Genomic DNA, 23,066 nt, shown 5'->3' with positions numbered 1-23,066 from the left:
CCCCAAGGGGTCCCCGACCTGAATTTCTGTGCAAGTGCATGTCTGCAACTTCATTTGTAGGCCATAGACAAACAAAAGATTAATTTTGGTGAAGATTGGAAGCAAACTGCAGGAATTATAGTACAGCTGACTCCAAGGGAGAGGCTTAAGGGGGTTATCTGCCCCTTGGGGGCCCCCACAATCGATGTACAGAAATATAAAATAGCATATGACGCATAATAGGACTTCAGAAACCTATGTATGAAACTTGGTGCAAATTGGTTGTTAAATGTAGAAATGCATGCAGTTAAACAGACAGACATCTTCTATATTACATAGATTACTGGATTTGTTGTGTTATATTATTAAGATGTTTAAATACCATTTTACTCAGTGTAAATTATATATTCTTTTAAATTTTGGGTTTTGTATCATTTGAAGAACAATCTGTTGGTTTCAATTCTTGGATATTATTATTATTGACTGTCGCCAAATGTAATGTGTACTAAGAAATGAATACAGAACTATTTTTTCTTTTTCTCCTCTTCTTAATTATAATAAATAAATTTTTTTCTGTTTGAGACATGCCAATCATTTTACTAACATTAAAATTGTTTTCTATACTTTAATTTATAGATCTCAGTATTGTTAACAAGAATCTCACTATTACTCTATTGTTTTTGTATAATGTTTTTTAGAATCCACAGTGATGACCACTTATGAAACTGGCTATCAAGCTTTGGGATCCTTTCCTGAAGATGATAACGATGATGAATCATCGCCAGCTATCCAGATCTTACCCGAAGGAGGTGGCAGTAAGTTGCTTCTTTTTTCTTTTTTATCTAAGAAAGTCTGTTTAGAAAGACGTTTTAAAACACTGTAGCTATGCAACTGAGACACCGAAAACCTAGAATTTTAAAGCAGTTAGTGTCTTACTAAGGTTTAATTAAAACATTACAAAGACTATTTAATTAAATATTTTACGAGAATTTTCAATATAGTTTTAAAATATTACCCTTTCTTCCTGTGAGTTTGAACTATCTAGCCTATTTAATTTCTGTCCATCAATTTGGAAAAAAAGTCATGTAAAAGAAAATCTTTTCAATCATGCAATAATTCCAATTTCATATTTTAATATTACTATTTTTTAATTTCCTGGTTAAAATTGGAAAAATTGTTTACCGGGCATGGCTGTATTGTAAGAAGCTTGCTTTCCAACCACATAGTTTGGGGTTCAGTACCATTTTGTAGCACCTTGGGCTAGTGTCTTCTATTGTAGCCACAAGCTGACCAGATCCTTGCAAGTGGATTTGTTAGACAGAAACTGAAAGAAGTCTGTCAAATATACGTATACATATATATATATATATATATATATATATATATATATATATATATATTTACCCATTACTCATGTTCTCATACTGAATATATTCGACGCAGTAAATATTTTCTGCGGATATATTCCTGGAATTAGCGCACCAAAACGAAGACTTTTGAATTTTACCATTAAGCTGTAATTAGCAGAACCATATGCACGCGCACCCATGGCGGTGGGCAACTATGTATACGATTCTGATAATTGCTGCTACATTACAAATCAGGCTGATGAGGTAAGAATTTGTTAAATCCGAAACCTGGTTCCTGTTTAATAATGATTTTTTTAGGTGATTTTAAATGTCTTGTCCGCTCACGTTTTTGGTATGCTGCTATATTTCATGTTGAGAACTTTTTAGGTCTTAATAGACACAAGATGTGATCTATTTCTAGCGCATTAATTGTCCACGTTAGTGGTCGACGTTATTTTTTAAAATGTACCTTAATCCCCTGAGATTGCAGATAATATTTCTGAATCTCTTTGATTCTTTAAATGTGCTGGCCCCCTGATAATTAATCGATATTAATTAATATATTAATATATGACTAATTACCAGATCTTATAATAATTATATATATATATATATATATATATATATATATATATATATATATATATATATATATAAGGTTAAGGAGGGTATTGGATTTAACCAAACCCAAAGATACAGGTAATACAGAGTAAGTGCTGTATACCGGCTAGTTATGCCCCAATCGTTGTATAAACAGGATTGGGGATTATAAGTCGTGTATTAGCGTGTGTATGTATAAATAGAGAAAAGGATAAAGAGAACAATGGTAAAGTTAGAAATATATTTTATGGATAGAGTCTTACAGTGTTTATTGCACCTGAACGTCTGCCACATATAAAAACTAACTTCCTAGTTAACCTGCCTTTGATATTGCTGCACATCTTATGTGTCCATAGCTTGCACTGGGTACATCTTATAGAGTTTCTACTATATATATATATATATATATATATATATATATATATATATATATATATATATGTTGTTGTAGAAACTATGCCAATGTAGACAATGGAGGATGTTAGCACGGAAGATAGAGGTTAAATGATAATAATGCGATTGTACAGTGCTTGTGAATCAGTTTTCATATTCCAAGGACATATTTATTTTATATTAGTCTTGAAAGTACATCACATTAATCTAGTGGTCATAATTGTCGCTACTGCCATAAATATTTAATAAAAACTCTTTTAATGAAGCCACGAATAAACACAAGATTACATATTTTTTTTATCTATCACACTGAATATTTTTCTTATCTAGCCAAATATATTTATAGTTCTTTTTAACATTGCTTAGATTGTGAGATTGACTTTTTACGTACTTTTTTCACAAGCCACTATTTTTCCTCTATGTTATTACCTTACACATACATGTGTTGACACATGTCTTTTGCAATACCTTCATACCTTTAAAAATATTGAAAGGGATATAGATAAAGAAGGGAAGAAGTTCAAAAATTGTTATCATAAATTTCTAAATATTTTCAACATGTTTTTTTTTCAGATTCATGGAATCATATCCAAAATTTGGATGACTTTTTTACAAGAATTTATAACTATCATCAAAAAAATGGTTATAAATGTATGGTGTTGGATAGCTTTTTACAGCTTCTGTAAGAACATTTTATGTTTCATTTTATTTTTCATATTTTAATTATATACACTGTTAAAATTTATTTGTAAAATTTTCTGCTGTGTATAGCAGTATAAAACATATATTTTAGATATTTGTGTAGTGTTTACATATATTTGTGTGGTGGGGAAAGTACAAACAACTAGCTGCTGCAAAATTGGTAGTTTGTAATTCTTCACTCCAGTATTCAACCCGAGACCAAAATATCTTAAATCATTTTCAGTGTTTATTGCACCTGAACGTCTGCCCCATATAAAAACTAACTTCCTAGTTAACCTGCCTTTGATATTGCTGCACCTCTTATGTGTCCATAGCTTGCACTGGGTACATCTTATAGAGTTTCTACTATATATATAGGCAGGTTAACTATGAAGTTAGTTTTTATATGTGGCAGATGTTCAGGTGCAATAAACACTGAAAATGTGCAGAAAACAACTTCTGTCACATTCCAGGGAGAAAAACTGGATATAGTTGATAGCTTCTGATATCCTCAGTCAAATCGTCCAACCCATGCTAGCATGGAAACCGGACGTTAAACGATGATGATGATGATGATATCACTATCCTGATATCAAAAAATCAGATGCTGTAATACATCTCTGGTAACAATGCGCTTGGCATTGTTTTAGCTTTCAAATGATGCTACCCTGCTAGCTAGGTGAGCAGGCCAACATTCCCAACTGCTCCAAAGGTAAAGGTAATGCCTTTACCTTTGAAGGAATACAGTATGTTGTTTTCTCCTATGTTCTTAGTTCAAATCCTGTTTTATGCTACAATCAGTATTGAACTTGATAAAGTTGAGATTTGTATGTTGTAAGAATTTATTAAAATGAAGTGAGTTCTGTTGTGTCGCAGTCCTTGGTATAGTACTGTATATGATATTTGATGTTAAGTTTATTGCTACTTATTACATACCATTTTTTTGTTGGTTGTTCTCCAAACACCATTCACATATCAGTATATATATTTATGTCTTGTTTTTCTATTGATTTTGGTTTTGTGTCAGTCCTTCATGTTAATAAACCTTAGATCTTAGTTTCTGTGATGAGGCCTAATGCCATCCATATGGAAACTGAGGTTGTTATCAATCCAACTTAATCTTTCACTCACAGCACCTTATATCAGAATTTAGAAATTTTAGGATAGAAAAAAATTACAAATTGAGAGATGTTTTCGAAGACTAGAATTTAATTATATTAGCAATAGGAAGACAAAGCTCATACACAATACATTGGACATCTGTGCACAGAGGAAGTGCACTATTCTGGATGTGAAAAAAATACCTTATACTGAAACTTGCAAAGGGTCAGTTGCTTTCTCAATCTTGCTTCTAATTGTATGGATATCTAACTTCTAAAAATGTAAAATTGAAACCATTAAATTTTATCTTGGGATAAACTTGTAATAAAAAGATCATGTAAAATTCATATACACTTACATCATAATTGAAATTGATTTCTTTATTTCTTTATTTTAGATCTATCTTCATACTTGGAGGCTTGTTACTCTGTCTGCATTTCGTCAACTATCAATTATTGTTTAATTATCAACACACTGGACCAAAATTAACCATTCCTGATCTGATGATATCAGTTCATCTTTGGTCCTCATAGTAAGTTATATTTTTCAAAAGCATTGCTAGACTTTATTATTATTTTAATCCTGCCCAAGGTTTTGGAGATGTCCATTATAGTAGAAAGGCTGGGTTGATGAAGGTATATAGTTCTTTAGTCATTTTAATTAATGTTGGAATTGACTTTGTCTTTGATTTTTCTGGGAATGAGAAGATAAAATGAACTCCAGTAAAGTGGTGAAGCCAGTTTAGTTGCCTTTTGTACCTCTTCACAAAATTACCCCACTGACTCATCAAAAGCAGTTATTTTAAATTAACAGAAATAAAATAGTAATTTTTCTGAATGTTATATATTTTCTTATTTATGATCATACAGGAATTTGAGTTTACTGTTTGTAACTAAAATTGATCCATCTGTGAGAATTATTGCATAGCTTTTGTCTATAATCATGGTTTCAAATTTTGGTACAAGACCAGTAGATTTGAAGGAAGGGTGTTGACATCATTGCCCCTAGCACTTGACTGGTATTTATTTTATGGACCCTAACAGGATGAAAAGCAAAGTTAACGTCAGTGAGATTTGAATGCACAAAGCTGGAACAAACATTGTAAAGCATTCCGATGCTCCAACAATTCTGCCAGCTTACCATCTTGCTTTTCTCTTGTTTAACCATGTAATCTTTTAGATTGATTTAATATCAAGATTGCAATCAGAGGAAATACTGGTCGGGGTATATAGCAATTAAATTTACCTACATATTCTAGGTAGACTGAGCCAGTGTGAGCTATATCTCTTGACAATGCACAAAACATCAGCCAAACTGTAAACTCTTTTGTTCATAGGAATCTTCCTTAGTAACTAAAATACTTCCCTATTAGTTTTCCTATAAAAATTTATGTGTCACATATCATCTTATTCATTAGATTCTATAACAATTTTCATAAAGTTACATAATGAGAAGACATTTTTGATTTCAATTTTTAATTAAGTAAAACTGAAAGTTTTTTTAAGTTTGATATATTAAACTGAATGGTCTTTTAAACTGTGTATAATAGAAAAATAAGTGAAAACATTTCACATTTTAAAATTTTAACCTTCCAACAACTAGAATACACTAATGATTTGTAATGTTGAAAACATACTAATTTCTAACATAATTGTAAACAATTAACACCTTTAAAAAAAGAAAAGCTACACAAGGAACTATTTTAGACTTTTAGAATTTTTATAAATTTATAATTTTTGTGAAATGCTTATTGTATGAAGAAACTAATTTGGAGATTTGTTTGATTTCAGTTTCAACTTTTGGCTGGTAGCATTGGTAATTCTCTTTGTTATAGTCTTTTTGGCTAATGTTTTCAAATTTTTATATAACATCCTCAAATCTTTGGAAACAAGGCGGTTCTTTATTGAAGCTCTCAAAATTCCTTCTGTAAGTATGATTAAAATATATTGTAATATCTATAATCATATATCTATAAATATCTTTCAAAATATTTTAGATTTTTATTCACCAATCAGATTTAAAACTCTTTGAATAAAAATTGATTAGCTTCTGTTAAAATTTGGCTTATTGCCAGTGTCACAAACTTGTCAACATTGGGGCAAAGAAGTTGTAATTTAGTGTTCAAAGTTTCAAGCTCTGTAATGTTGTATCTTTCTATATGGCTATTTATCTATCCACAGTGTCTTGTCTACAGGTTTTACTGATTATTTGTAAAAATAAGCTGGCATGAAATAAACTTTGATAACCGTTCTTAGCTGAAGATATAATAACCTGCATATGCTTTATTAGTACTGTTATTAGTGATGTTGACAGCTTGTCTATGCTGTTATTAATAATGCTGACAGCCTGTTTATGCTGTTAATAGTGTTGACAGCCTTTCTATACTGTTAATAGTGACGACAACTTGTCTATACTGTTATTAATGTTGTTGAAAGCCTGAATATGCTGTTACAAGAATTGCTGGTAACCTGTCCAACGCTGTTGACAGTATATATATGCTGTTATTAGTACCATTAACAGCTTATAAATGCTGCCATTTGTACTGTTGACAGCTTATAAATGCTGCCATTTGTACTGTTGATAGCTTATATATGCTGCCATTTGTACTGTTGACAGCTTATAAATGCTGCCATTTGTACTGTTGATAGCTTATATATGCTGCCATTTGTACTGTTGATATCCTGTATATGCTGTTATTAGTGCTGTGCTGTTTCTAGCACACTAAAGGAACTTTTAATGACTCAATTCCCCTGATTGTAAATATATTCTTAGAGAAGAACAGTGCTGCTGTTGTTTTTTATTTTCAGGTCAACATTAATTGAATAGACCCTTGTTCAAAGGCATTCCAGCCATGTACCGTCTTTTTTAGGGACATTTAGAACTACTTTGTCTAAGTGTTTCTCATTTTTTAAATGGTAGAGTGTGACTTCAGGGAGACCTGACTGTTATTTCTATCAGCCTGAACTGCCATGTATTAGTTGAATAGTGCTACTAAGGACAGTACTAAGAACAAGAGTGGTGAATTTGAGTGGTTTTCTTTAATTCTGTGACTAACTTTTAATCTTCCTCTACATAATATTTGTGATAGGTTGATATGCTCATCCATGGAGTATCATTCTCTAAATTATTTAATATTTTGAAATGCCTGGGATTGAACATTAGCGCACCTTGTTTGTATGGTCCTTTCAGAAGCAGGCAAATAAATTAAGAAATCTGTGTTGCATGATGTTGCTCAAATTAAGGTCTCTGAATGATTCCTGTCAATGTTGTTGATCTATCTTATTACACTAGTTTGTATGGAGGAATACCACAGAAAGTTTTACAAAATTCAACATTGTTTTCTACTATAAGCATAAGACCTGAAATGTTGGAGGGGAGGATAGTTGGTAGTTGACCCCAGTGCTTGACTGGTACTTATTTTATCAACCCAAAATGGATGAAAGACAAAGCTGACCTTGGCGGAATTTGAACTCAAAATGTAAAGATGGATGAAATGCCAATAAGCATTTTGTCCAGCATGCTAACAATCCTGCTGGCTTGCCACCTTTACAAAGTTTTAATATTACAGAGTAAAATACTGTACATTTATAATTTTGAATGTATTTAAAAGAATTGGAAGTCTATATTTCTCCAACTGTTTTGACATCTTATTTAGAATCACTTGGCTTTGAATAAATAATTATGATCAATAACATTGTATTGTAGGCTGAGCTAGGTAATTACACTTGGCATGATGTTCTTTGTCGGCTTCTAGAAGTTCAGAAAGAGCAGCAAATGTGCATCCATAAACAGGAGTTGACTGAGCTCGGTGAGTATGACTCTAAAATTACATCTGTTGCATTACACCTGACTTATACATCTATTACTAGGTGCGGGTGTGGCTGTATGGTTATGAAATTCTCTTCCTGGCTATATGGTTTCAGATTCAGTCCTATAGCATGGTACCTTGGGCGAGTGTCTTCTGCTCTAGTCCCAGGGTTACCAAAGTTTTGTTGGTGAATATGGGAGATGGGAACTAAAAAATACCTGTTGTGTATGTATTACATACACACAAGTTTCTTTCAGTTTCCATGAAATCCCTTTACAAAGTTTTGTAAATGTGTGTGTGTGTATATATATTGTATATGGCAAGAAATAATTTTTGTTTCTTTTTATGGAAACAAAAAAAAAATATCAGCATGGCCGCAGTCAAATGACTGAAACAAATAAAAGAAAAAGACTGCAAAAAAGAAGTGCCCAAGTGAAATTGAGACGGAGACAAAAATCATTGAGAATAAACATCAAATTTGGGTCAATGAACCTCACGCTTCTATGCATTTCATCATATACAAATAATACCATAGCCTTCAACATATAAAAGGAATATATAAACACCAAAGGTAAAATATATATATATGCACATATAAAAATACAAAATATATAGAAGGACCTGTGCAGAAAAAGCATATACAAATTGACTAAAATAGGTGATCAAAATGAATTACTAAAACATACCAATCAACTAAAAAATTTTTTTGCGCCTCAGTTAAAAATATATCAAGATAGTCAGTTTTTAAAAATGAAGTGATCCATGGTAGGTCTGGCATCCAAGGAGCATAAGAGAGGTTCAAAAAAACAGGGTAGGTCAAAATTTACATCTGTGGCCATTTCAGGAGTTCATTGCCACAGTCTGATTGCAAGTTAAAGCGCATCTCGGAGATGACCCCCTCATCAGGATGAACAGAGCTCTCTAGGAATTTCACCGTCAAGTAGTTCCTGTGAAATGGCTATAGATGTGAATTTTGACCTACCCTTTTTTGGGAACTCTCTTACAGTCCTTGTATATCGGACCTACTATGGATTGCTTCATTTTTAGAAACTGACTATTTTGATATATTTTTAACCAGGGGTAAAACATTTTTTTAGCCAAATGATATGTTTTAGTAATTCATTTTGATCACCTATTTTAGTCGATTTGTATATACTTTTTCCGGACTGGTCCTTCTATATATTTTTATATTTGCATATATATTTTTACCTTTGGTGTTTATAAATATGTTTCTTTTATATGTTAAAGGCCATGGTATTATTTGTATATGATGAAATGTATAGAAGCGTGGGGTTATATAAAGTCATTGGTTCAAATATGATGTTTGTTCTCTCATCTATGATTTATGTATGTATGTATGTATGAAAGCAAAGGAGAAACAGCATAAATTGAACTGAAATCTGTGCTTCAAAACTGGTTTCTTACATGAACATAGTTAAAAGTTTATTCTAAAATATATATAAAAAATATATAATAACAAATACACAATTATTTTTGCACCAACAGTTTATGTTTTGAAAATCCCTATACTCTTGCTAAACATCAAATACTTAATTCTTGTTAGTCACAAGTATAGGCCACTTTGTATTCTCACCCTGTGTATTATATTTTCATTCTCTCTTATAGACATCTATCATAGAATTTTGAGATTCAAAAACTACATGATAGCGATGATCAATAAATCACTGTTGCCTCTCAGATTCCGACTTCCGTTTGTTGGAGAGTGGTAAGTGTTGGCTTTATTACATATGCTTCTATTTTATAGTTAATAATAATAATAATAATAATAATGATAATAATAATGATGATGATGATGAAGATGATGATTTCAAGTTTTGGCTTAAGGCCAGCAGTTTTAGAGGAAGAGGGTTAGTTGATTATATTGACTGGTACTTTGTGTTATTTACCCCTGAAGTATTAAAAGCAAATTTGACACTGGCATGATTTGAACTTAGAACATAAAGGCTTGGAACTAAATACCACATAGCTTTTAATTTGTCTCCTATTCTATCATATCTGTTAGTCATTTCTACCAGAAGCACAAGACGAGAAATATGAAGGGAGAGATTAGTCAATTAAATTGACCGCAGCATTTGACTGATATTTTATTTTATTGATTCCAGAAGGGTAAAAGGTAAGTTTGGCCTCAGTGTGATTTGACCTCAGAATCTAATGAACTAGAGCAAAATACTTCAATGCTCTGACAATACTGTCAATCTACTGCCCTTATATTAATAATTATTATTATTAATGGAATATCAGATTAATTACATACAGGTATTCATTTATGTCCTTCAAATCCTGTTAGCATTGATTTTCCTCATTGTTTCTGTAGGATTGATAGAATATTTATCAGTTATATACTGGTGTTCATTCAATTGGTTTTATGTCTTTCCGCGGAACTTTTCTCCTTGTGCTAAGTATGGCTCTGTGGTCAAAAGTTTGATCTTCAATCGTGTGGTTTTGGGTTTAGTCCTACGGCATGGCACCTTGGGCAGATGTCTTCTACTATAGCTCAGGGTCAACCAAAACTTAGTGACTGGATTTGGTAGGTAGAAACTGAAAGAAGCCTGTCGTGTGTGTGTGGGCATGCATGCATGCTTGTATATGTATATATATACATAATTAAGGGATCAACAAATATTTGCTTCACCATATACCGAAGTTCAGAAATAGCAGCTTTTTTAGCTGCTATTTCTGAACTTCGCTATATGGTGAAGCAAATATTTGCTGATCCCTTAATTATGTTTATAAATATATATGAACTTTTAAATAAGTTCTCCACCGATAATGGTGCTTACATACCGAAGGGCTTGGTAAAAATTATTAATTGTTGATTTATTAATAAATTAATAAATTGATAAACCTTTACCCTTTTAATTTGTAATATATATATATATATATATATATATATATATATATATATATATATATATATATATATATGTATATAAATAAATAAATAAATGGAGTTAAATGCAGATGTTTTTCAAATCTTTTTACTTCCCACATGTTTCTAAGAAAACACTGGTATTATTCCAGAAGGAATAAAATGATGTAAAAGAATGCAATTTTCTCATCAGGGAAAGAAAGAAACCAAACACATCAGTAAGACATTTTAACAGAATGTGATGACTGCGTATATGATGAAGGGAACGCTAGCAAGTTTTTTTTTTTTTTTATATTAATAGATATAACATCAAAGGCAGTTTATAGAGGAGGAGGAGAAAGAAAGAAATTAGCAGAAAACTAATAGTGGAGAGATATAGAGTGATGGGTGAATATGAATAAATCTTAAAGGCTTGAAAGTAGATATATTTAGGGGAAGTGAAATGTAAGAAGACAGTTAAAGGTCAAATTTTATAGAATGGGAGAAATCACTTATAGGAACTAAAGATATGTTTTTGCTAATGTTTGCAATGATAAGTGCATTCTTTAAACGTGTTTACAAGAAGATTCTCTGAGAACAGGATGAAATACATTTCGTTGTTACAAAATAGACAAAAAGATTTACCTTTATCATATGGAAATGATTTAGATAAAATGTTCCATTCCAAATCAAATTGTTTATTATGATCCTTTAGATACCAAATTAATTTACTAAGCCCAATATTGTTATGTTTATTGATATGTCTAAATGTAGAGTAATGATTAAAAATTCTTTTGGACAACTGAGATGAAGAAATACCCGTATAAAAAAAAAACATCAGAACTAGAAGTAATTTTACAGTGATAAATAAACTTTCTAGTATTAGAATTACTGCTAAGGAAACAATTGCGATTGGAATCCACACCAGAAGCACTAACATCGTTGTAATTATTATTTAAAGAATGGTTAGTATTAACAATATCAATGTTACTATTTTCATTAAGTGGATTTGTATTTAACAACTTATTATGTGAAGAGATGATTTGTGAAAGATTTCTTGTGTTAGAAAACCTTATGCTGATTCAGTGTGAATTAATAATCGAATAGTATCTTGAATTTTTTGGGAAATTACTTTCTATAGCTTCACGAAACTGGTAAGGGAGGTTGGATTTGATCTGCTTACCATATGGAATTATCAACCAAACAGTTTTGCTAGGACATACCTTGTTATTAGGGTAATTATCTTTAAAAGTCCTCGATGTACTTTTATAGTGAAAAAAGGGTTTTAAATAATGGATATCTCCCTTCTGCTGCAGAATTGTATTACTCGATTTAGTGTTGTTATTCGAACTAAAATTAATATTGTGAATATCATTATGACTTGATTTCATGTCCTGCTTAATAGAGATAGAATTAATGTCAGTAGGGTTAATATAGATAATTTTTTCTTTATAGCCTGCTTTAAGTAAGGCAGAGTTAAAAAATTCAGCTTTATCGTTGAAGATATCAACATTAGCAGATAATCTAGAAAGTCTAAGTGAAATATTCCTAACTAAATTCTTTGTAATAGCCTTAGAATGATTAGTTGTGGGTTAAATGATGATGACGATATATGTATGTATATAATATGTGTATATGTATATATATATATAGAGTTATTAATATTTCTAAGTCTCTCTAAAGGAGACTACGGCAGCGGTACTGGAAATTAATAGTTATCGCCAAGCCAACATGGCAGTCCCAAAATTAGGACATATATATATATATATATATATATAGTTGAAATGTAAGAACTAGATACCATTGCTCACAATGTGATATACCACTGTGTTTGGTACCCTGTTTTGAACTCTACCACACTAAAGTCAATTTTTGAATTTATGTGATTGTAAATACATGAAGTTGATGTGACTTGTGCTGTCAAGTGATCTTATTCGGGAATAATACCACATGAGTGTGCTGCACAGGGATATAGTTTAGGTAAATAAACAGTACTTGCACTAAAGTGGTTGACGTAAATATACGCTGAATGTTATCTTGCACTGTGTGCTGAGCTCAATTGGCACAATTACCATTGCTGCATGCAGGCAACTAAATGAATCACCACCGTAAACTGGTTAAAGCGGATGATGTAAATATACACCGAACATTGTCATGCACTAATTGCTGATCTCAGCTGAGATGATTACTGTTAATGCAAACTAATTGCTTGATATAAAAAAAAGCATTGTCATGGGGGTCAATGGTTTGTGTGTGTGTGTGTGTGTGTGTGTGTGCACGCGCGTTTGGTTGCTCAGCAAGAAATTGCAGAACCTTCATATGTCATCTGATGATGGGAGACTCCATGATATATATATATATATATATATATATATATATATATATATATTACTTCAAACATATAGAATGTTGCTTAAGTTTCATGTAGCCTGGAAGTAGAATCTTAGGGAGTTCAAACACATTTGCATCCATTTCTTCAGATCTAATAGATCACTGTGTGGTTGACCTTCCTCAACATCTAGCTATAGGCTACATAAAACTTAAGTAACATTTTGTATTTCTGAAGTCCTATATAAAAACATTCTGTCCTCAGTATCAAGTCCCTTGATAATATACACCCAACCACAACTGATGAATATACACCCAACTACTATGCATATGTGCACACACACACGTATATAATATGTGAAGCGGTCTTTTATAGATGTAGTCTAGAATGTCAACAAATATTGCAGCAGTACTGTCCAATTGTGGGAAAGTTCTCTATTGTGAATTTTATTTGAGTTTCATTAAGAATTAGCAACAGTTAGGAACTGAAGCATTTTTTAAGCTTTGTTTTAGATATTTACATTAACCTAATATGTCTTTGTTTTGTTTCAGTGTATTTTTGAGTACTGCTCTAAAAACAAATATTGAAATCATATTATTCTGTAAGTATTTATGTATTTCCCTTCAAACAAAATATATAGTTCGGTGGTAACTTAAGAATTGTTCTGTATACTCTCCTATTCTGTATTTAGCTGTTAGGTACAGTTTGGCAGCCAGGCCATATTAAACCTATTCTACCATAATATCTATATGTTTTTATATTGGAAAATAGTGAGTGACTGTTTGGAAGACAAGCAATTGGAAATTATATTGATGTCCATATAATGTCCATAATCACTTTGGCTGGTTGATTATAAAGATAAACATTCAAAACCCCTAAAACTCTTACCTTTATCTCATGTGGCTATTTTTTATTTTATTTATTTATTTTTCCATTGTTTTGCTTTAGAAGGAGTACCAGGGTCAGTTTGATCTCCTAAACTGCTGCTCTTGCATCATATGATGTACACTTTGTACAGTGAGAGAATTTCTTTTGGCATCAAGAAAATTGATGATTCTTGAAAATTCTTCCATATTCTTTGCGACCTAATTATTTTGCTGCTGCTAGTACTAATTAGATGATTTGTTGGTAAATTAGGTCACTTGCTTGGTAACTAATTAGGTCATTTACTTGGTAAAACAGTTACGCTACATAACATTTAGAGTCCTGTTTACCTCTGTATATATTACTATATGACTTTGATGCATTTATAAATTTCAAACTGTTTTCCAATTAGTATTTTGTATTTTACAGTTTTTCAACCACTAACTAATTACTAGTTTTGAAATTGCACTACCACACTAGCAGGCTTCTATCAACTTGAATCTATGCATTGGCTTTGATTTTTCTCTTTGAATGTCACTAAATTCATTGTGAATAACATAAATGTAATTTCACTTCCACAATAAAATGGAAGCCTTATCTTAAAAATCTTTTAATCCTTTATTAATAGAATACAGGAGTTATTGAGATGATGCTTGTCCATAGTTTCAGAAGTGTTAAATGGATCAGACAAAATGGACAGAGTACTAGTCTAGTGCAAGCAGTTTTTTCTTGGAAGTTTGGTACCTACCTTTCATAACCAGGTAAAACAGGGCATGCTGACTAAAGTGGCACAATAAAATGATTGTAGTAGATTTGATTTCATCATTATGAACTGATAATGTAATGCTTCCCAATTCATCGTTTTTAAGCCTTTTGTCTATTTTAAGATATTACTAGTTTAGTTCTGGTCATGTTCAATACTCACTGTTTGGGTCTCTATCTTCTGGACTTTGACTGGTAGCATTTGTACCATGTTTTCGAAACTGAAACGAGCAGGATTCCCTTCTCATGAGGCACAATGCCAAGCCATTGGCAATTTCTTTATAATTGTTAAACTTTATCTTAATTAAGGATAATACCAATGATTTGGCTAACAGAAAATTTAGTTTAAAATGGTTTAAGTTGAAAATTAGTAGCATTTTTGTTTTTGAATATTCCAGACAGTCCTTGGGCACCATTTGACCATTGGCATCTTAAAAGTGAATATAAAAATATCCATAAACGAAAAGAGTTAGCCAAAAGGTGAGTAGATAAAAAGATTGTTTCTATTACAGCTATAAAGACTTTTCTTCTTCATCACCACCACCATCATTATTTTACATCTACTTTCTATACTGGGATGGTCTGGATGGGTTGTCACAATCTAAGTCAGTTCTTATCTGGAGTTGCTGTCATCCTATATGTGTAGGGGGCCCATGTGTACATTTCATTTTGGCATGTTTTGAACTTTTGTTGCCTCTGCTCATTTATTTATCTCTCTCTATATATATAATTCTTTGTCTGTCTGTCAGTCTGCTTCTTATGCATTCTCAAATGGCTCAACCAAATCAAATCAAATTTTACAAGGTAATAGTAGTAGACCCTGACAGTATCAGCATGTAATTTTTATTCTCATTTCGATTAAAGCAATATAACATTTTATTTAAAATAATCTTTCTATAGTTAAATATAGTAAAAGACATTTTATACCATGACGATGACGATGTCACATTTTGTATATGAGTGTGTATGTGTCTGTGTGTGTGTGCATGCATGTTTGTTACGTATGTTAGGCCTCAGAGAATTAAACACATACACATCTACACATACATATACATGTGATGACTGACACACACACACACATCAAGAGAGACATAGAGAGGGTGAGAGATACAATTAAAGTATTAGATATTCAAAGAAAGAGAGTGATATCCCACGAGAGTTTAGAATCAGCTCACACACACATCTACATATACATATGTGATGACTGACCAGTTAATAAAATCAGAATTAACTGGAACTTTTCAGCACTCCCTTGTAGATTAGTTATTTAAATGCATCAAATGAAATTATTTTGTTTCTAGAAATAAATTTTTAAAAAATGAGGGTGTCATAATTTTGGGACGTCTGTGTATACTCATAATGTCTTGGAGAGAATCATTATTTCCACAATGTTCCCTTTTACCTTCCTTTATAGATGTTTGATTTTGTTATTTAGTAAGAAATTATGAATTATTAAAATTCATTCTAGAATAATCCAGCGAAATATAATTTTCACCAGCTACATAAATCCTCAGTTCTTTAGTCTGAAACTAGTTTGGTAAGTACCGGTACACGAAACTCTTGACCCTTGAGTCACTCTGTTGCTTCTGCTAAATATTGATAAAAATACAAATTATATGTTATAGATTTGCTGATGTTAAAAATGTTTTAATGTTGTTTGATATCTTTACAGACTCAGTCGTCAGATCTTATGGATGGCCATTGGTAACTTTGTCTTATGTCCAATCATATTTGGACTACAGATTATGTATACCTTTTTTAGATACACAGAGGTTCGTTCAATTCATTGCTATTTTATTGTTGTCATTCTGTTCTCTATGAATCAGTTAAATTTGAATCTCACATTGTAATTATAGACTGTGATGAGTAAGACCTTTAGTATATCTAAAGTCAAAGTTAAAACTTTACCAAGTTGCCATTACTTCCAGAGTTTATGAACAATATATTAAAAACATGTGATGGTCATTTCATTTATATACACCCCATTAAATTTGACCTGATATCTTAAAATATAGCATTATGGTTAATAATTAAATGCCAACTTTGAATTTACGTGCTTATTTTATTGAACAGTGAATAATAAGTAAATGTGACATACTAAATATTTGTTGCCCTTTCAATGTTGATATAACTGAATTGATATAATCAATTTTAATAAATGAATTAAAGTGCATTTTTGATCAACTATGGAATTCATTCTTATGGATCTGAACGTTGTCCTTTTACTATAATGCTGCTCATATGGTAGACTGTGGTAGGGTGTATTCCCAAAAGTATGACTTCATGGAGTCACATGCTTAAATAGTTCATTTAAAAGAACCACAGTTTTAAGGCTTTAATACATGAGATTTCTTTAGTGAGTTTCCTGAAAGTTAAATCTGTTCTTCATTTTCTGTTTAAAATTTTAGCTGGTGAAGCGGGACCCTGGTCAGTTGGGACTACGAAGATGGTAAGAATTGGTATTTATATCTTTTTTGTTTTTCTTAAATTGAATATATTCAGCATTTTTAGAAATATGTTAGACTCTGTGTGTAGTTTATGCATCAATGTACTAACTAAAGGTGTAGCTAAATACAAGTGTAGTTAGCAGTCAGAACACTCATGAAATAAATTATTTAAATACTCCCTAAAGACTCCCTAAAAGTAGTTGGTAAATTTTCTTATCTAGATAACTTAATTTGCAGGTGTATCACGTGTTCTGAAAACATAGTAGCCAGAGTAAAAATAGAGTGGAGAAACTTCAAGGAACGATTAGCTCTGACGGCAATATGGGGATTCTCTCTTTGAGTGAAGAGTAGATTGTATGATACATGTGTATGTAGTGCAATGTTGCATGTTAGTGAAATATGGGACTGAATGTAGAGCATGCATGCTCTGCAGGATGTGGAATGTTATTCTGCATAAATGATAGGACCCAAATGAGCAGAAAGAAAAACCAGTTGTAAGAAGTATCAGATGCAAAGAGAGAAGACTGAGCTGGTGTGGACAATGGATTTGTAAGAGTAGGAAAGAGCAGTGGGTCACCATTTGGTATAGAAATGGTAAGCATTTCAAATAGAAAGAATTTGTGGAAGAGGAAGACTCAGACATGGTAGATTGTGAAAAATAGTGAGATGCTGTGCTAGAGAAGACCTATGCCACTCATACAAGCATGGAAAATAAGAGAAAAAGAAAATGGTGTCAATGATGACACCATCAATTGTCACAAGCTGAATTTCCAGACTCAATTCCTGAATGAAGACATTTTAGTTCATTATGGAAGAATATCACAAAAGTTCATTTCTTCATTGAAATTAATCTAAATTCTTGTACTGTTTAAGAAATCAATGACCTTTATTGGACATAATTTGCGAAGCACATCAATACTAACGTCATTGTTAACTCGTATCCGAGTAGTTAATCTCTAGCAAATGATTGAGCTTCTTCATTGCAATGGGTGTGAAGGGTGCTGGTATCTGAGGTAGCTCTTCAGGCCAAGGGCGGTATAGAAGAGCCAGGCGCATTTATCACAGAAGAAGGTTGGCAGGGGACAAGCAAGTGCGAGTTACTCTTTGTGTCTTCAACATCTGATCTCTGCATCTTGTCAACTGTTATTTTCCATCTGATTTGTTCCTTGACAATGACTTTGAGTGGTCCTTGGTGATTGTCTCCCAGGTGTTTGGGTCAGTAGAGCAGTGGAGGAGAGTGGCCTTGAGCTGATCTTGGAAATGGAATTTAGGGGCTCTGTATGGTTTGGTGCCTGAGGTCAACTTTGCAAAGAGGAGTTGACAATGGAGACACATTTGAGGCAACCACATGGTGTTTCCTAACCAGCAGAGGTAGTATTGTTTCAGGGTAGCTTCAATGCTGGGCAGTCCGGCCTAGAGCAGAACCTCTTCATTAGTAATATAGTCCTTCCATGAAATCCTCATGATTGCATGAAGTTTGTGCTGTTGGAAATGTTTGGTTTTCTTCAAGTTACATCAATACAACACCCAGTGCTAAAGTACATAGACACCTAAGCTGCATGTTGAGCTATACTAACATGAGATTGAGTTAAAATATAAGAAACTACTTCATGAGCACAACATTAGCTTACAACTGACATGAGAATTTGAATTATATGATTTATACATAAAAGGTTAGTTATCTGATTTAGAGTTTTGTAATATCTGTTTTAGAATCACTGAATGTGTTAAATTTACTTTCTTTTGTAGGTCTAATTATGCTCGGTTGTATTTGCGTCATTTTAATGAATTAGATCATGAATTTCAAGTTCGGTAAGTTCTAAAGATATTTTGTATCTTTCAGTTTGTTTCTGTTTTTAGCATAAATGTAGTTGGCCATATTTTTGACATGATTCTATGTATCTTTTTGACTAGGAAGGACTAATATCACCCATCAGTATTGACTTAGTCTGTTAAGTTATGGTCTGAGATATTGGTTTCAAATTTTTGCACAAGGCCAGGAAGTTTGGAGGAGGGGCTAACTGGTACTTGTTTTATTGACCTTGAAAGTATGAAAGGCAAAGTTGACCTCAGCAGCATTTGAACTCAAAAAGGCTACTAAGCATTTTGCCTGGCATCCTATTAATTCTGCTTGCTCACTGCCTTAATGATCTGAGATATTAATTATTTTAAATGATACACGATATATTAAAGCAAGCATTCTTATTGATAACAGCTACTGGTATAGATAGCCTTAAACTGTGCCTGACAGAGTAAAGGGTGTGCATTGAGATCAGATTGAAACATATTAACAAATGCCATGGACTTTTGTGTTATTACTGAGGACTTGATCAGCTACATGGGTTTGTTCATTCAGAAGTGTCAAGGACTGCAAAATGGCGATGGCAACTATTATTGCAGTTATCTAATGTTGCAAAACTGGTCATGCTCATATTGAAAAATTACTACCTCAAATTAAAATATAAAATAAATTAAAGTGCTATTTTTTTCCTAAGATCTCATTGAAATATCGTAACTCTTGGAGGTTTTATAGTTTGTGTTGTTTTCTGCTGTAGGTTGAGCCGAGGATACAAGCCTGCTGTTGCTTACATGAGTATCTTCACTTCACCCATGTTTGTATTGTTTGCAAAGTAAGTTGAAGTTTTCACTCAGTTTTGTAAACTTATTAGACTAGTTTTTGCTCAATGAATGTATTTGTGTATGTATCTATATATATAAAGATGAGAATGTGTGTCTGTGTGTGTGAATCCCTAAAACTTGAAAACTACACAACCAATTTCATTCAAATTTTACACATGCTTTACTTAGGGTCCATGTAGTATCATGGGCCCAAAACATTTTCAACTTCTTGCCTAATGCGAGCCCAGATCAATCTCTTACCTCTTACACTATTTCAGTGTTACATCTCTATTGTAATTTCAGTTTGAAAGAAGTCTGTCCTATATAAATATATATTTATATATACATATTTCTTATGCATTCCAAAACCGAGTTACCGATTTTGACGTATGGAGTATCAAAATATTCAGTACTATTTCGGCTACAAACTAAACTCAATTTTCATTCACATATTAGCATTTCAAAAATTTACCATTATAATCTTTTCCATAAATCAACTATCATAAACATTTTATACAATGATGACAATGACGTCACATTTTCTATATGCTTGTGTACCTTAAAAGACATCAATCATCACGAAACACACCTTCACTCACTCACTCTATCTTTCTCTCTGTCTCTCTCTCACACACATGCACGCACACACACATCCATTTCATATACACGTACATACATCTTTCACTTTCTCATCTCCTTCACTTTCTGCTTTCTCTCCCCTTTTTGCTTTCTCTTTCAATTTCTGCTCTCGTCAAAACATAAAGAAATGAATTTTTACAGAATGAGCAGGAGACGCACAAAATGAGACAGACAGACAGACAGACAGACAGACAGACAGACAAGAGAAAGAAACAGAGACAGAAAACAAGTTTCTATAGAAGATGAAAGATAGGGATAGCAGATGACAGAGAAATGCTGAGGTTTCATACCTTATGTATGTTCTAAAAGTGAGAGAGAAAGAGAGAGAAATTTACTTTATGAGTGATGTAGGACAACAAACCTGATGGTGGTGTCAAAATTTCAGATGATGGGTCATGTTAGACACAGCACCGACAGCTGCAAAAGAGAGTATATCCACTGACAGCTTTTCAGTGTGTTCAAAAATCACATAACCTCCACCCTCAATTTTCCATGACAGGTTAGGGCCTGAAATACTCCAAAGGGACACATAGCATGTCGCTTAGTCAAATTAACCCATTATTTACTCCACAAATGTTTTGTTGTCAATGCTGCACTTTCTCATATCACCTGTTTCAACATAACTGTAATATATTATATACAAACTATGCCATTTTAATCCCAAGTAACACCAGGTATCTCTACTAGTATTTGTATATGTGTGTGCATTTATAGTGTTTATATTAGTGTATGTATGTTTTTGTTGTTGTAGAAAGCTTTCGAATCAGGGGTTTGCACTTTATGAACTATTAGAGCCTTGCAAACTAAGCTATTTAGGGACAATTGATGTAATTCGATTACACTTCTCCCCCTCCACATACACTATGTACTCTTTTTCTCTCTCAATTCCCCATGTCATACATGCAGGGAAGTGCCTGGAGTGTGAAATACGTATATCATCATCATCATTTAAGGTCTGTTTTCTATGCTTGCATGGGTTGGACAGTTTGACAGGAGCTGGTAAGTCCAGGTGCCACACCAGGCACTATTGTCTGTCTTAGCATAATTTCTATGGTTAGATATATAAGTATCATTATCCTCATCATAATGTCCATTTTTCCATGCTTGCATAGGTCAGACAGAATTTGTTGATGCAGATATTCTACAGCTGGATGCCCTTTCTGTTGCCAACCCTCAACAGTTTCGAAGTAAGGTTTATATTTCCCCATGGCCAGACATGGTTGTGGAAGATTGGAAACAAAGGATGCTGCTTGTATGACAATGACACTCAGTTACAACTCTTATGTAGTGTCAAAAGAAGGGGACACTAACATACTCACACCCATGCATATATGTGTATACATATATGGCAGGTGTCTTTCAGTTTCCATGTATGTACTTATATTTGAGCAACTATAACATTAGAACCATATGTTTGTACCCTGAATTCTCTACTGATATCAGTAATCCTTACTGCATGTGTCCACTGAGGTCTGTTAATATCCACTAGTTATTAGCATAAAACAGCTGTGTGTTTACTGGTATTGTTAATGTTTTATGTTTGTTTTCTTTTGGTAATGTGGATGGAATAAATTTTACCAAGTGATAATGGTAGGGCCATTGTTTCTACAGCTGGATGTTCTTTTCTATTGCTAATAATTTGATCCTGATATCAGCTGAAAAATAAATCTTCTCTATATCTCTTTGTCCCTGTATGATTTTGATTCTTGCTACCATCTTCATATATTTCAGATATGGTTCTCTGTTGTGTGGTGCCTTTTTTGCAGTTCTCTTTGCCCTTACTCTCTGTGATTCAGATATTTTAGATGTTGAATATGTACTTGGTTTGTTAACGTTTTTTGGTAAGTATTTTTATCATCATTAATATCACTGCTACAAAGGTGGTGATCTGGTAGAATCATAAGAGCATTGGATAAAATCATCATCGTTTAGCATTTGCTTTCCATGCTGTTTGACAGGAGCTGGCTAGCAGTAGAACTGTTCAGGCTCCAATTGCCTGTTTTGACATGGTTTCTACAGCTGGATGCCTTTCCTAATATGAACCACTTTACAGAATGTGCTGAGTGCTTTTTACATGCTACCAGCATGAGGGTTAGTATGTGGCACTGGCATGAGTGCATTTTACATGGGACTGGCATGAGTTCACTTTACTTGGCACCAGCAGGAGTGCACCTTATGTGGCACCTGCACGAGTGCATTTTACATGCCTTGGTACAAGTGCATTTCATGTGGCACTGGTATGAGGTAATTTTACTTGGCACCAGTAGGAGTGCAGTGTATGTGGCACCAGCACGAGTGCATTTTAACATGGCACTGGCATCTGCAAGACAAGATGCCTTGTGATATTTGTTCTTGTTCTTTGTATTGCAGGTTCAATTTTTGCAAAGCCCAAGTTTGCCTTTTATCCTTCCAAAGTTGATAAAGTAACCATCATGTACTGGAGTCAATGGTATCGACTAGCCCCACCTCCCCTCAAAATTGCTGATCTATTACCTAAATCAGAAACAATTATTATTTCTACCACAAGTATCATCATCCACATAACTTTTAAAATGCTGTTGTTTTATGGGGGATGGAATTGCATTGCAGTATGTATCTTAATCATAGTATTTTTCAACCTAAAGAA

At 32.8% G+C, this 23,066-nt stretch overlaps 1 protein-coding gene across 1 annotated transcript in view; it reads left to right on the top strand.

Moving 5' to 3' along the window:
- The window catches only part of LOC106871037 (autophagy-related protein 9A), a 47,618-nt gene that overhangs the window by 12,070 nt on the left and 12,482 nt on the right, over positions 1–23,066 (top strand). The window contains exons 2-14 of the mRNA XM_014917297.2: positions 678–794; positions 2,895–3,003; positions 4,501–4,635; positions 5,894–6,029; positions 7,809–7,911; positions 9,538–9,637; positions 13,661–13,710; positions 15,134–15,215; positions 16,408–16,507; positions 17,144–17,184; positions 18,932–18,994; positions 19,738–19,812; positions 22,172–22,281. Of these exons, the coding sequence (XP_014772783.1) occupies positions 689–794; positions 2,895–3,003; positions 4,501–4,635; positions 5,894–6,029; positions 7,809–7,911; positions 9,538–9,637; positions 13,661–13,710; positions 15,134–15,215; positions 16,408–16,507; positions 17,144–17,184; positions 18,932–18,994; positions 19,738–19,812; positions 22,172–22,281 (1,210 nt within the window). The 5' untranslated portion in view covers positions 678–688. The remainder of the gene's footprint in view (positions 1–677; positions 795–2,894; positions 3,004–4,500; positions 4,636–5,893; positions 6,030–7,808; positions 7,912–9,537; positions 9,638–13,660; positions 13,711–15,133; positions 15,216–16,407; positions 16,508–17,143; positions 17,185–18,931; positions 18,995–19,737; positions 19,813–22,171; positions 22,282–23,066) is intronic.

The sequence above is a fragment of the Octopus bimaculoides genome, chromosome 9 (genome assembly GCF_046866305.1).
Source record: "Octopus bimaculoides isolate indiv1 chromosome 9, ASM4686630v1, whole genome shotgun sequence".
In the NCBI taxonomy this organism is placed as follows: domain Eukaryota; kingdom Metazoa; phylum Mollusca; class Cephalopoda; order Octopoda; family Octopodidae; genus Octopus; species Octopus bimaculoides.
This window is presented reverse-complemented; position numbering and strand designations above follow the sequence as displayed.